Below are 14,679 nucleotides of genomic sequence, written 5' to 3'. Positions count from 1 at the left end.
TTAGTCCTATTATGTCCCATCTCAGGTGGGGTATGCAGATTTTAGGTCTTTGTCTTCTTGAGTTTCTGGCTCCAACTTTCTGATGGTTACATCTGCATTTGTATAGGGCTGGTTCCTGCTTGGGGCAGAGACACTTGGGGGCAGGGTTGGCTTCTGCTTTTAAAAATCCTTTTGAGGAAATATATTTTTCTGCCCTTTTAATATTTCCTCCTCTGAGGGGCTGACGTCCCACAATCTCTTACCTCTCCCAGCCAGGTATGGTAATTTCATAACTCCTGGCCAGAAGTGCGAAGAAGGACAACCTACAATAGAGAAACCATCAAGGCAATCTTCCTGCTTCGTGTGGAGTAATGCAAAATAGGATTTCAGATTATATGAACAATTCTAATGTTCTTATATAGGTCACTGCACAGCAGCAGCTCAGATTTGCTTACATTCCAGACAGTAAGCAAGATGCTCTTCTGATAATGAAAAAAATGTCTCCACTTTATACTACACTGTGTTGTTGGAGGTGGTGGGGATTTAGGTGGCCTTCCTGAGTCCCTTTGAACTGTTTTTCCTCCTTCCTTTGTTTTTCTAGAAGATAAAACTTTACAGATGCATTTTAAAAGGCCGGCTAATGAGGACCAGTGTTTGCAAAACAAGGAAAACCTTTTTTCGACCCCTACCCCACCGGTTTCAGACAGCCTAACTTCATTAAGAAGGATTTGTACTCCAGCTTAATCTTTGAAACTGTAGAATATGCGTGGCAGAGTGGTGGGTGTTTTACATACTTTGGATCCTTTCTTGTTGATTTCTAAAGGTCACATTTTACAGCTGAGAGCTGTTAGTCTGCTGCCCCTTTTTTTATAGCTTTGCTGTTTTTTCTCCTGAATTGTTGGTGCTAGGGATATGGTGGGATTGGGCAGGATTTTAACTGAGACTCGTGCTTAGTTATACATATGCTCTTACCCCGGACACCATGCTAAAAATGGAGTCAGTTGTAACCCATGTGCTCATTCTAGAAAATCTGGTGTTTGGTGGGTGCTTTAAGAAACACAATAAGCAAAATAAGCTGTTTTTGTATATAAATAAAATCCCCAAATCCACAATCGGGTAATATCTTTATTGGGATCAAATGGTATGCATAAAATTATGGGTGATGTGGGGAAAAAAAGAAGGATACTCTTGATACAGCTCCTGGAATTGACATTGTAGGATCATTTTAAGGAACGATTCTGGCCCCATTTGAAAGCACTTGGCAAAAAATGTCCCCTTTTAGTCTTTTTGGAAAGTTCTCTGTGTGGAAAGTTCTCTGTGTGTGCATTTTGGAGAATTAATAGAACACATTTGGACCAGCTGTACTTCCATTTTAAATATATTACTTCAAAATCTCATAGAACATCCATTAATTTGTGGCAAGGCTTAAAACTCCTTTAATCTGAGACCACCTCATGGTGACTTCACATCTGTGTAGCTTTCTTGGCAAGAGTAAAGAAGCTTTTTGCCCCTGCCTTCTTCCAGTTCATTTGGTGGGAAAATTACAAATTACAATAGGATCCGTTCACCCATTAGCAATATCCTTACTCTTGGGTCTGTGTATGGATAAAAGTCAGCTGAATATGTCATGCTTTGCTTTCAACTGACAGGCAAAGTAAGGTGAGATCAGGTGAGGTCAGGACTGGCCTAAAAACAACAAGGGAGCAGATGCTGTTAGAGAATGGAAGCAGGAGAAGAAGGCATTGGAGGATAAAGCTCAAATGGTTCACAGTTGATCCCACAGCATATTAATAGTGGTGCAAGTACAGTCAAAGCATGTGGACTTAGAACCCATCTAATTCTATGAAACCTGATTCTGTTCCTCCTTTTTCTTAATGAAGAACAAGATTACATAGTGAATATAGGCATGACCACCTAAACTGCAAAATTCAGATATCTCTAGGTCAGGGGTGTCAAACTGCTGGCCTGTGGGCCGGATGCGTCATGCCAAAACCGCGCCCGCCCCATTGTCGGCAATGGAAAAAAAGTCACGATATGTCGCGATATGTCATGTGACGTTGCGAGTTTGACACCCCTGCTCTAGGTGGTGACAAAGAGCACTTGCTGCCTTCTAGTAGTTGTTCAGAGTATTGCAACCCCACCATGGCATGCCTAAGAGAGAAGGCATATAAACGGGACACTTGATGTAATGGGCTGTGAGAATAACCTTGAAGAACAGGAAGAAGAGCCACAACCAAATCAATGGTCAGATAAAAGAAATCTGAATCCAAAGTAGAAATTTAATTTGAGAAAACATCTCAGGCATGAGTTTTAAATATATGCATGGCTGTATTTTGAAGGGATGAAGAGGAGAAAGGGTGATAGAAGGAAGAACTTTGAGTGACTGGGACTGTGAAGAGAGACTTTTCCATATTCAGACTGGTGGGCATCTGGGACCCACACCTCTTCCCTTTCCCCTGCCTGCCCTTCATAGCCATAGCCACATTTAGCAACTGAGCTTTGTTACCAAGAGCAACCCTATTGGAGAGATCTGCCTTAGGGCCCAGAGGTCTCTACTTATACCTCTGCCCCTAAACTTGCTTAGTATCCTCAGATACATTGGAAGATACAGCCTAGTCACTTATATTGAAGTACAATTTGCATCCAGGTTTTCTGCAAGTGAGGAAGATGGGACACCACCCTTTCCCATATCTGGATAGGGAAACCTATGCAAAGTTTTCCAAGCTCTCTCAAAGCCACCATTTATTCCAAGAGTAGTAAGTTTAAAAGGATTCATTCTTTCTCATCCCATGACTTTCCTCTGCTGTTGGTCTAATTAACAATTAACAAAAGCTGGTCAACTCTTTCTGAATTGTTTGTGGACAATCCATTATTGGTTTAAAATTTCTTTGCAGACTTGTTAAAGTACTTTTCTTTTGTTTGTTTCTTAGAACAAATGGCTCTACAATAATAATAAAAAGCAATACTTAGGAAGTGGTAAACTGGTCATTATTGTTTTGGGGAAATTCGCAAGTAGGACTTGAAGATATATTCAATAGACATTGATATGGTATCTTTTTTCCAAATCTGCAAGTTAATTATGAGGATACTAATCATCATATGTAGCATCCATAGATAGACCCATTGCCCTCTGGGAATTCCCCTTCTTTTTTAAATAAGGGGCATAGCACATTTTGCATTTTAATTATGTTCTGTGTGTGGTCATTCTTTTTTGCATCTGTTAACTCATTCAGCCTCATTGACGGTCTTTCATTGCTAAGACAACAGGAGAAACAATTGTCCCACTCATTTTCATGTCGAGTCTACATTTTACCATTTAAGAAGCCAAAAGAGGGTGAGTCAGACCTTATTTCAGCATCTGATCTTTCTAAACACATCTGCAAAACATTCTAGAAACCATACCTTCACAACCTTAAACCTTGCTTCTGGTTGCGTAGGTTTGTGTAGGAGTCAAGCCAAATTTTTGCCTATCTGTAGTGACAGACTTAAGGGCATCCAGTCAGCTTCATGACTGAATAGAGATTTGATTGTATATAGTTCTATATCCTCCACTCCTCCTTCTGATCCTAGCCCAAGTGCTTTTGAATAGGTTTGCATAGAATTCTATGGTTAATTAATAACAGCTTTTCAGAGGTCCACATCTTCTCTCTGTCTCTCTCTCTCTCTCTCTGCTCTGTTTTGATTCCTACAATTCAGCCTGTGTTGGCCCAGGAATTCTGCCCCATTTTTGCTTGATGACCAGAATAGTCTGCATTTTGAAGAAGAAATGGAGTAATAACATGCTTTCTCAGGCACATGAGTCCATTTATGAATTGTCTTGCTGCTCCTCTGTCTTTTAACTAAATCAATGAGAAATAGTGTCTGCATTCAAGAAGCATGACAGAATCAATAGTAATTGATTGTATTAAGTATACTACTAAGTAATAATGAATAGAGATCCTCAAAGACAATTTCTGGGCTCTGAGATCAGTTTATTTTTATCATTGTGTCCTTTGTTTCTAGCGACTGTGGGTCCTTTCTGGGGAAAATGATAAAAAGTCTGAGATTAGTATCTGTCTGTCTGTCTGTCTGTCTGTCTATCTATCTATCATCTGTCTGTCTTATCTACCATTTTTATCTATCTATATCTACTTAGCTATCTACTTATTTACCAAACTACAAAGCTATTTTGGTTATTTCTTCAGGGACCTGTAGACAAGTTACAAAGAGAGGGTAGCAGTACCATCTTCAGGAGAATCCCAAATTTGCCAAAGGAGAAATATAGGAGGCCATAAAAAGCAGGGGAACTTCAAAATCAGCCAGAGATGTCTAGACAAGTATACTCAATGATCACATAATACTGAAGGGAACTGGAAATTAAAGAAGTCTAGGAAGGGAATTAAATGGATGCTGTTTCCCTTTTGGGGAAAGTGTATTTTTGAGGTTTGATGGCTAATAACACCACTTTTTTTGGAGTAGTACATAAAATTATATATCAATGGATAGATAATTTAATCAAGAATGTAATGCAACAAAGTTTGTTCAATTATCTGTACTGTACTCTATGAAAAGTTATAGCCAAATAACCAGACAAAGGAAGCACAACTTGCTTAGGTTGATATTGGGTAGCTTTCCTTCATCTGATTGTAGCTAATGAGCATGAGTGTTTAGAAGCCAATCAGGTGTATCTTGTTTTGGCAATGAGCCACTCAGATCACAGTAGGATTCAGTTATTGATGTCATGTATTGAAGCTGAGAGAAGGACATTAGTGTGTTATGTGATCGCTATCAAGTTGGTTGGGGGTTTTTTTTCTTTCATTTAGTGAGCTTGTAAAACGTAGTAAAATTAAAGTAATGGTGCAAAGAGTTGACTGGTTGCCCAGAAAGCGATGTAAAATAGTATTATTAAGTGAACAAGGCTACAGTTATAAAGAAATTAGAAGAAAAGTTGGTGGAAACTTAACCAAAGGTGGCATTTCTACTGCACACTTTTTCCAAAAGGTTTCCACAATTTTGGCCACTACTGTAGCTGAAGCAGTATATAAGGGTTGTTTTTTTTTTTCTTCCGTTCAATCATGTCCAATTTTTGAAGATTGACTGGATAAGTCCCTGCAGTTTTCTTGGCAGGTTTTTCAGAAGTAATTTGCCATTACATCCTTCCTAAGGCCAATAGAAAGTGACTGGCCCAAGGAAAACCACCCAGGTGGCCTTCATATTTCTAGCCTGATGCCTACCATTGGAATGGGATTACTCGCCACAGACGACTTGCCATGGCTGGCTTGCCACGGGACAATTCACGGCCAACTCACTGTGGGAAATTCAATATGGGATAACTCAAGAGAGGGACAAGAGGGACAAGTGACTACACGTTCTCCCCCCTCCCCAGCATTGAGGACTTGAGAAGTATTCAAACCTAAAGCAAGATGAGACCTATTGCAATTCAGTGTCCCTCTCTTGAGTTATCCCACGTTGAATTGTCCCACGGCAAGATGTCCTATGGAGAGTTGACCATGGCAAATTGTTTTGCGACGAGTTGGCTGCGGCAAGTCAACCGGGGGAATTGGCCAGGGCAAGTCAGACAGGGCGAGTTGTCCTAGATCAGGGGTAGGCAACCTTGGCTCTTTCATGACTTGTGGACTTTAACTCCCAGAATTCCTGAGCCACCCATGCTGGCTCAAGAATTCTGGGAGTTGAAGTCCCCGAGTCATAAAAGAGCCAAGGTTGCCTACCCCTGTCCTAGGCCCTTTATCCACTACACCAAACTGACCCTCCATATAAGAATTAACACTAAAACAACCTTTCTGCACCATCCTCTTTTCTTGCTTTCTCAACTATATAGATTTAATAAAGCAATGAGTATAGTGTGCTTTCAATGTTAATTCAGAAGAAAATGCATACCATGCCTATCACTTTTGAAATGGTGCATAAAAATATATAATTTCAAAGGTTGCTATGCCCCACAGACCACTGCTCAAAGATATGCCAGGCAAAATAGGAATTGGCAAATGAAACCACTTGCTTTGGATTGCAGATTATTAGAAACAGATGGACTCCCCCTCACTCTCCTGGAACATGCTCCTATCTTGAGCTAGTTGAAAGCTCTCAGATCTTTTAGAATCTTGCTCAAGAAAAGCAAGATCACATGTTATGTTAAAAATAATCCCCACGGGAGTTAGACTATGTTGTTAATCTCTTCTGTTTTATGTTCTGCTTTCTTTAAATTACGGACGTTCAATGATAACATTGACTTTTCTGACATTGTTTTTTTCCCCATTTAGCCAGATTTCTATTATCCTTCATCATGTTCAGGAGATTTTATGAGGCTTTCCTACAAAAGGAAGGTTTTGAGCATCTATTGAAATGTAGAACTGTTTGTACATTGAGGCCTTGGGCAGCTTCCATAGTTACAGAGTTCAGAGCTCTCTGAACAATTGCTGGCAGCTCTGGCAGCACACGGAGTTGGGGGTGCACGTGTGTGAACTGCTGGACACACCTACTCTGTGCCATCTCCTCAGCACCCTCAAGGGTCTTGCCCTTGGCCCATGGGTGGAGCGCATTTCCCTCGCGTACCTTGGTACCTATCACAGCCACGAGCCATTCACGCAGGTCCATTAGGCTACCGCCCAGAGCTGCAGGCCCACCCAGCACGAAGGAGGTGGAAGTGGTCGGCTAGGAAGCCCTGCATAGAGGTGGTAGAGCATGCCCAGGGCTAGCAGGCAAAAGTCCACCCCGAGCAGGGCAAGCCAGATCCCCATCGGCATCATGGCCACCCAGGCCTAGCAGAGATGGGGGGGAAGGCACACAATCCTAGCTGGGACTGGGGGGGCATGGTGCCAATGGGGATCCGGCTTGCCCCAATTTGGCTTGCTGGGTGTAGGCGTGCTCTACCACTTCTACTCGAGCTTGCTAGCTGGCCATTTCGCCTCCTTTATGCTGGGCAGGCCAGACACTCCGGGCAGTGACCTAATGGACCTGCGCAAGCAGCTGGCGGCGACCCGAGACAGGGCCAAGGTGCACGAGGGGAACAGGCTCCATGCGTGGGCCAAGGGCAAGATCTGCAAGGGGGCCAAGATGACCAGCAGTGACCTGCTCTCCAACCACAAGCAAAAACAATTGGGATGGAGTAGGCACGTCCGGCAGTCTGCATCACGTGCCTCCCCCCCTCCCCTACTTCGCCTGCTGCTGGAGGGCTGGCCCAGTATTGGCAGTGGGCTGCCGGCAGGCTGTGGCTGCTGATGGACACCGACAGCCTCCATGCACTCACTGGCCTCTGTGTGAGGGGGCCGATGGTGTCAGGCAGCAGCCGCCACGGCCCCTGCCTTGCCTTGCCTTGCCCCGTGGCAATAGCACTCCCGCTCTGCCCTCTGCCTTACCCCGCGGTTTGGGCACTCGGTCTCTAAAAGTTTCACCATCACTGTCCTATGCACAACTGCACTTTCAGTACAACTGCTTGCTATATGAACTACATTTATACTGTAAATGTCATAAATCTAGCAGCTCACAATCATTAGAGGAAATACATAAACATTTTCAGCCACTTTTTTTTTTTTAGTACCAATGGTATGTATACCTTTCTTTTTCAGCCAGGATTCATATTTTTAATGCTCCATCTAAGAAACATACTTTTCTTAGGGTCAAAAAGTAAAATAATAGTAGCAGACTGTTTCCAGAGTTATTCATTCTGCTAGCTCCAGCAGCAACCACAAGATCTCTCTCTTTTCCTCAGTGTGACCACATATTTCTGGGACTCCTTTTGTGGCTAGTGCTGCTTCCCATCATACTGTTCATGTGTTGATTTGCACTAGAGTTTTATCCCAGAGAGCACTCAGTAATGGATCATTGCTATTTATCTATGAAAAGGTCCGTGATTGTTAAAATTATATTACTACTAGTTAAACTTGTCACTTTGAGTTGCTTTGGATAGCAAGATAGGCAGTGTATAAATGTAATAAATATTTTTTTAAAAAAAAATCTGCAGTTGGCCAGAAAAACACATTCAAATAATGGTCATTAATCATAACACCACAAAACAGGAGAAAAAGAGAATGAGTGGGTGATAGAAGATCTGCTGTTTTTGGCCTTGAGCTCATTGTAATTTGTATTCATTTTTATGCATTGAGAAAGAAGCAAATGGGAAATGTTTACTATATTGATGGAAAACAGTGCTTGTTGGGATAGTCCGCTGTTGATGTTGTAGAGCAGTGTTTTATCTTTTTGTGTTTTTCTGATACTGCTGTGAGCTGCTGATTCTGTAAGTTTTACAAATAAATAAATGCTAATGCCTTGGAAGCCATAAATAATATTCAAAGTAATCTCAAATATTTAAAAAAAAACTGGCCAGGGAATGCCAGATTAAAATGAACAGAGATAAATGCAGTTATTCGTTTAGGTAAAATAAATCAAATACATCAGTCTAAGATAAGCCATACCTACGTCTTAGCACTATACTACATCTGAAAGTGATTTTGGAGTTACAACCGATCATAAGCTATGAATCAGTAGTGTAATGTAACTGCAAAAAGAGCAAATGAAATTTTAGTCTGGGTCATAACTTTCCAATAATGAAAATACTTCCAATCTGGTTATAGTTCTGGCCACCATATTTTAAGTAGAATTCAGATCAAGTAAAAATGATTCAAAGGATAGTGAAGAAGATTGGGGAACTGAAGTTAAGGAGAACATCTATCTCCAGTCTACAACACAGTCCTTTCAACAGTTCCAAGAAGGCTCCACACCCATTTGCACAACTCAGGTGACCCTGAGGACACAGATAAGCCTCCAGGTGGCCTCGTCCACTGGCAAAAAGAATGCAAAATCCTTCCATTCCCCACCATCCAGTCTGAGCTAAAGAAGCTTCTTGAATGAGAAGCGAAATATCTTCAAAGAAAAAACAAGAAAGTCCATTTGCCTCGTGAAAAAAGCACCTTTGGGACAACCATGACCTGGATGACTGAGAATCTCCACAGACATTAAGGAGAATAGAAAATTGGGGAGGGAGACTCTAATTGTGCTCTTCAAGTACAGATAGTCCTTGACTTAGTGACCATTCAAAGTTACAACGGCACTGAAAAAAGTGATATGACTTTTTCATACTTACAACCGTTTCAGCATCCCCAAGGTCATATGATCAAAATTCGGATGCTTGGCAACTGATTCATATTTATGACAGTTTCTGTGACATGGGGTCATGTGAACAGCTTTTGTGAACTTCTGACAGACAAAGTCAAAGGGGAAGCCAAATTCACTTAACAACTGTGTTACTAACTTAACAATTGCAATGATTCACTTAACAACTGTGGCAAGAAAGGTTGTAAAATGGGGCAAAACTCACTTAATAAAGGTCTCACTTAGCAACATAAATTTTGGGCTCAATTGTGGTCGTACGTCGAGGACTACCTGTACATGAAAGATACTTGTATACACATAAAAGCACTATGATTTGCTCTTTGTGATCACAGATTGAAAATCATAGAACAGTAGACTTATTAGGTGTAAGTTTGTAGAATTAGGGCAAGTGGACATTTTGAGGAATTTTAATGACACCTTCCAGTCCTATCGTTTTATGTGAAGAATAGGATTCTTAATTTACTGATTCCATCACCCACCCCACCCCCTTTATTTTTTTGTCTTCCAGGAAAAAGTGCTGTAAAGGTTATAAGTTTGTTCTTGGACAATGCATTCCCGAAGGTATGTAATTAAACGTTTCTTTATCACGTTTATCCCTTCCATGGCTCTATCTTCCCGTGCTAAATAATAAAAAATAAGATTGAACATTTGTTTGATAGGCATGGTGATGAACCAGAATTCCCTGTGATGTCTCCCAGCTTTATATTATTCAAATGTGAAAGAATTTGGTACGCTTTTGCGATATCTTAATTTGTTTATCAAAAAACTTTCAAAAAAAGCAGGGCGGGGGTAGTCATAGCTAACACTGAAGTCATAAAGAAAGACTGTACAGTGAGAGATGACATGTGGAAGGAAATGACAAATTCAGTTTAGGCCCTCTCCCAATTCTGAAGATACTGAATCCAGCTGGATGTAAATCTGTACGCACCATATTTCTTTCCTTAACCCAGGCTCTTCCACACACAGGACCCCTAGCCTGACATCAACACTGCACCCCACGGGATGGGATAGACCTGAGAAGCTTCCAAGCTGAGTCCATTAATTATTAGCTCAGCTCCTCTTCAGAAGAGAGGCTTCAAAGAGGGTTGTGCAGCCCTGCCTCTGGGCAGTAAAACTCATGGAGCCTGAGATTTTGTTTCTGAGATTTCTCCTTCCTGTAGCCAAACAGCCGCCATTTCTCTATAACTTCAAGAGATGATGTTGATGTTTTGTTGGCGCAGTGACCCTTTCAGGAAGGGGTTCCTTTGTTTCTCAAAAAAGTACAGCAAGAGAAGAACAAAGGTGGGCCTGAGGTGCTAGCTGGATGCTATTTTGAATATCCAGGTCCTTGAGTTATGGCCATAATGGAGCCTGCCCGTTAGGGTCAAAAGTCAGGACAAGCGTTAAATGTACTGCCTCAGGTAATGACCAGCCATCCCTGTTCTCCCCAATGTATTTGTTAATTGAATGTGTGGGTTGTTAAGCGGAGCATGGGGTGCCTCAGGGTGGGGGAGATCCTGGGAGGCCTAGTGCAGGCACAGGCCCAGTTGCCTTGGACCTTCCAAGTTCTCCCCCACCCCCTGACGTATCCCATGATCTGCTTGCGGTAGTGAAGCATTACAGACTCCATTACAGTTGTAACTCTAAGACTATCTATATTCATAAAATCAATTAATAATAGATTCTAATGGAGCAACTTCACTTCCTCTTAGGAATAAATGCACAGCAATAACAGAGCCTGTCTTCTGTTGATGCAGTGCTTCTTTATAGACCCTGGGTCCAGTGCTAATTGACCCGGGCTGGTTCCCCCTATAGCAAAGCCCGACGTGTCTTCACCATACTACTTTACCCTGGCCATTTCATGTCGACAGCTCTGTTCTTTCCATTTCTTTTCTTTTCTTTCTTTTTTGGAAAAAAATATAACATTGGGAAGTTCTGTTTAAAAACAAGTTAGATCAAATTTTATCTATCCACTGTGGCAGACTTACACTTTTCCCATCAGCTTCATAACTGCATAAATCTGAATGTGGGTCTTATTATATACTCTGCTCATTTTGCCGTGTGGACTCACTCTACCCAGGAGACATGATGAAAAGAAATGGCTGAAATCTTCCTCGATGTTCATTATGTCTTGGGAAAGGGGGCTTTTTGGGGTGTTCTGGGGACACTGTCATCTGTGAACTTTGTGTTGACTTCTCTGGCCCACTCTTGCTAGGTGCAAACTGATAAATGTTCAGAGATACGTACCACTCCTCTTTTAAAATCATTCTTGGAAGATTCAACTGTTCTGAGGATAATAACCATTTGTTTAAGAGGAAATATTTTACTATTATCATATACACATAGAATATACACATAAGAGTGTGTTTTATAGGTCATGCATTCTCAACTCTGGCAGGCAGTTGCTAAGACAATGCATAAATCTGACATGTTCTTCTTGTTGAGAACCAACTTTGTGAAATTAATTAAAGGATTCACCTTATTTTTATGGTAGATGTAGCATCAGCAGATGTTCTAGCTTAGTAGTGGTTCAATGTTTTGGGAATTTTGGCAGCCAGGCACAAACTTGATAGCGTATTGAGGCAAAACTGATAACAGAACTTGGTAGATGATCAAGCTCATGAAGTGATTTCTCTTTTCTTAGCTCTGCTGTCAGCAATGAGAAAATCCTTGGGACTATACATTCTATACTGACTTTTGAAATTGGTAAAAGCTTTGAACCAACTGAGAAACTGTGATTATAATGCAAATAGATTCAGCATATTACATCATCTGCGTACACACTTATCACAAAAGTAGCCAGTTGGAAACCACATGTAGTTTGTGATTTCAAATCAGGTTTGGATGCACACATCAAAATAACCATTTTGTGAGATAAATGAGAAAATGGGGTTATAATCCTCAGTGGAAAATATTGTTAATTCTTCCAAATCTCATCTCTTCTGCAACTATTCCTGATGGCTGAGGAAAGAAAGATGCCCCAAATTTCCATCAATTTTGGTATGAACTAGACATTTTTGGAAGTACTTAACGGCCTAACAATGATGATTCTTCCTCCTTTCTATTTAGTTATGTGTTGCACGCTACGTATAATTACAACAGTATGCTCTGAGATTTCCTGCCCTTGCAAGCAGCAATGAATTTATTTTATTACTGTACAAGAAGCCGTGCAAAGGTGTAGGAACATGACTGCTTCTAATAACTAATTCCTGGTATTTGGGATTATTTGTGTTTTTAAGTTAATTCTTATTGAACTATAAAACTCCAATTGTGCTTGTGGATAGCGCACAATTGGAGGAGACTATGCATGTCAACAACATGATGAGTTGTCTCAAAACCATCAATAAATTCATTCATCCATCCATCCATCCATCCATCCATCCACCCACCCACCCANATCCATCCATCCATCCATCCATCCATCCATCCATTCATTCATTCATTTATTCTCAGCCCAAGTCAGCCCATTGTAGGATGAAAACCACTTTGGCTGCTTTCCAACTATTGTGACGTGTTACAAATCACCAATTACACCTTTAATAAGTTACATTATTTGGACATTTCTTTGGTTATTTTCTGGCTCTTTTAAGGTGAACTATTACTAATGAGGATAGTTGTTATCTGCATGGCTCTACTGTCATGAGGCCACCACTTCATTATGTCATCTAGTCCCATCTTTGGTGTATCCCTATATGTCTTGCCGTGCCTTGCCTTTTTATATTAAGCATTCCAAGCTTCTTTGAGTAACTTCCAAATTCTGTATTGCTTTCACATTTAATGACCATTTTTTTGCAACCACACGTCAACATAAGTAGTACTTTCTGATTTAATACCTCACCAAAAATCGCCAAACAGAGGCTGTCATACTTTGGTCATGTCTTGAGAGCTGACTCACTTGAAAAGTCAATCATGCTGGGAGTGATCGGTGGAAAAAGAAGAAGGGGCTGCCCTAGCACCTGCTGGCTGGACATTAAAAAGGATGACACTGGGATGACCATGACGGATCTGAAGGAGGCAATTCAAGACTGAGGGGCATGGAGCATGCTGATCCATAGAGTGGCTGAGGGTTGGACACAACCGAATGGCTAAGGAGGAGGATGCTGATTTAACAATGTCCTCTTTAAGGAGATTGGTACACTGCTTTTGGATTGTCTCCCAGTTTATTTTACTCTGGTTCAGAATTTATTCCATGATCACACTTTCCAGGCTGATCTTTTGACTAAGTCAGATGCAATCATTGGTCTTCTGCAGCTCATAGTTTTCCACTTTTATGTATGCACATGACTTTCATACAGATAAGTTCTTGAAAGATAACTTCTTCAGAAAGTTTCTTCAAAAGACAGGATGCAACTGAAAAATAGCACTGTTTTTTTCTGTTTAGTTACATAGTTCTTTATCAAATGTAGTTAGGAAGGGCAGTGGTTTGCTACTCTTCCATGATGAGTAACTTTGACTAGATCTACATTAATACATATCTCATATATTAACATTCCATTGCTCCTGCAGTTTAAGACAGCTGCTAACTTCAGTCATATTCTCTCTTTAGACTATGATGTTTGTGCAGATGCTCCTTGTGAACAGCAGTGCACCGACAACTTTGGTCGAGTCTTGTGTACGTGCTACCCTGGTTATCGGTATGATCGTGAAAGACACAGGAACCGAGAAAAACCCTATTGCTTAGGTGGGTGCAAAGAACTGCAGTTAAAATACATGTAGAACAAACAACATTTAGTTTTATAATAATGTAGATGCTGTTCTCATGCATTTCCATACATGTGAGTGTGAACTTCGCTGTCTTAACTTTATACCTTTCTGAATAGGGACATTCAGAAGTTCTGTCAAAAGATAGAATAAGTTCTATCAAAAGATATAGTGAGGCGACTATTGCAGATATGTCTGGGAAGTCCTTCTGAAGTCCCTGTGTTGTAGGACACTGTGCTGTGGGTTGTGTTCTGCATTCTGTAAATAATAATAATAATAATAATAATAATAATAATAATAATAATAATAATAATAAAGTTGGAAGGGACCTTGGAGGTCATCTAGTCCAACCCCTGCTCAGGCAGAAAACCCTATACCATTTCAGACAAATGGCTGTCAGTCTCTTCTTAAAAACTTCCAGTGTTGGAGCATTCACCGCTTCTGGAGGCAGGTTGTTCCACTGGTTAATTGTTCTAACTGTCAGGAAGTTTCTCCTTAGTTCTAGGTTGCTTCTCTCCTTGATTAGTTTCCATCCGTTGCTCCTTGTCCTGCCTTCAGGCGCTTTGGAAAATAGCTTGACTCCCTCTTCTTTGTGGCAGCCCCTGAGATATTGGAATACTGCTATCATGTCCCCCCTTGTCCTTCTCTTCATTAAACTAGACATACCCAATTCCAGCAGCCTTTCCTTATATGCTTTAGCCTCCAGTCCCCTAATTATCTTTGTTGCTCTTCTCTGTACTCTTTCTAGAGTCTCAACATCTTTTTTACATCGTGGTGACCAAAACTGGATGCAGTATTCCAAGTGTGGCCTTACCAAGGCATTGTAAAGTGGTATTAATACTTCACGTGATCTTGATTCTATCCCTCTGTTAATGCAGCCTAGCACTGTGTTGGCCTTTTTGGCAGCTGCAGCAC

The 14,679-nt window shown here is 41.0% G+C and overlaps 1 protein-coding gene across 1 annotated transcript in view; it reads left to right on the top strand.

The window, feature by feature from the left end:
• CCBE1 (collagen and calcium binding EGF domains 1) overlaps positions 1-14,679 on the top strand; it is a 164,100-nt gene that overhangs the window by 123,759 nt on the left and 25,662 nt on the right. The window contains exons 3-4 of the mRNA XM_015819795.1: positions 9,593-9,645; positions 13,610-13,744. Of these exons, the coding sequence (XP_015675281.1) occupies positions 9,593-9,645; positions 13,610-13,744 (188 nt within the window). The remainder of the gene's footprint in view (positions 1-9,592; positions 9,646-13,609; positions 13,745-14,679) is intronic.

The sequence above is a fragment of the Protobothrops mucrosquamatus genome, unplaced genomic scaffold (assembly GCF_001527695.2).
Source record: "Protobothrops mucrosquamatus isolate PMUCROS unplaced genomic scaffold, P.Mucros_1.0 scaffold990, whole genome shotgun sequence".
In the NCBI taxonomy this organism is placed as follows: Eukaryota; Metazoa; Chordata; class Lepidosauria; order Squamata; family Viperidae; genus Protobothrops; species Protobothrops mucrosquamatus.
The sequence above is the reverse complement of the archived record's forward strand: the minus strand, read 5'-3'. Positions and strand labels throughout refer to the sequence as shown.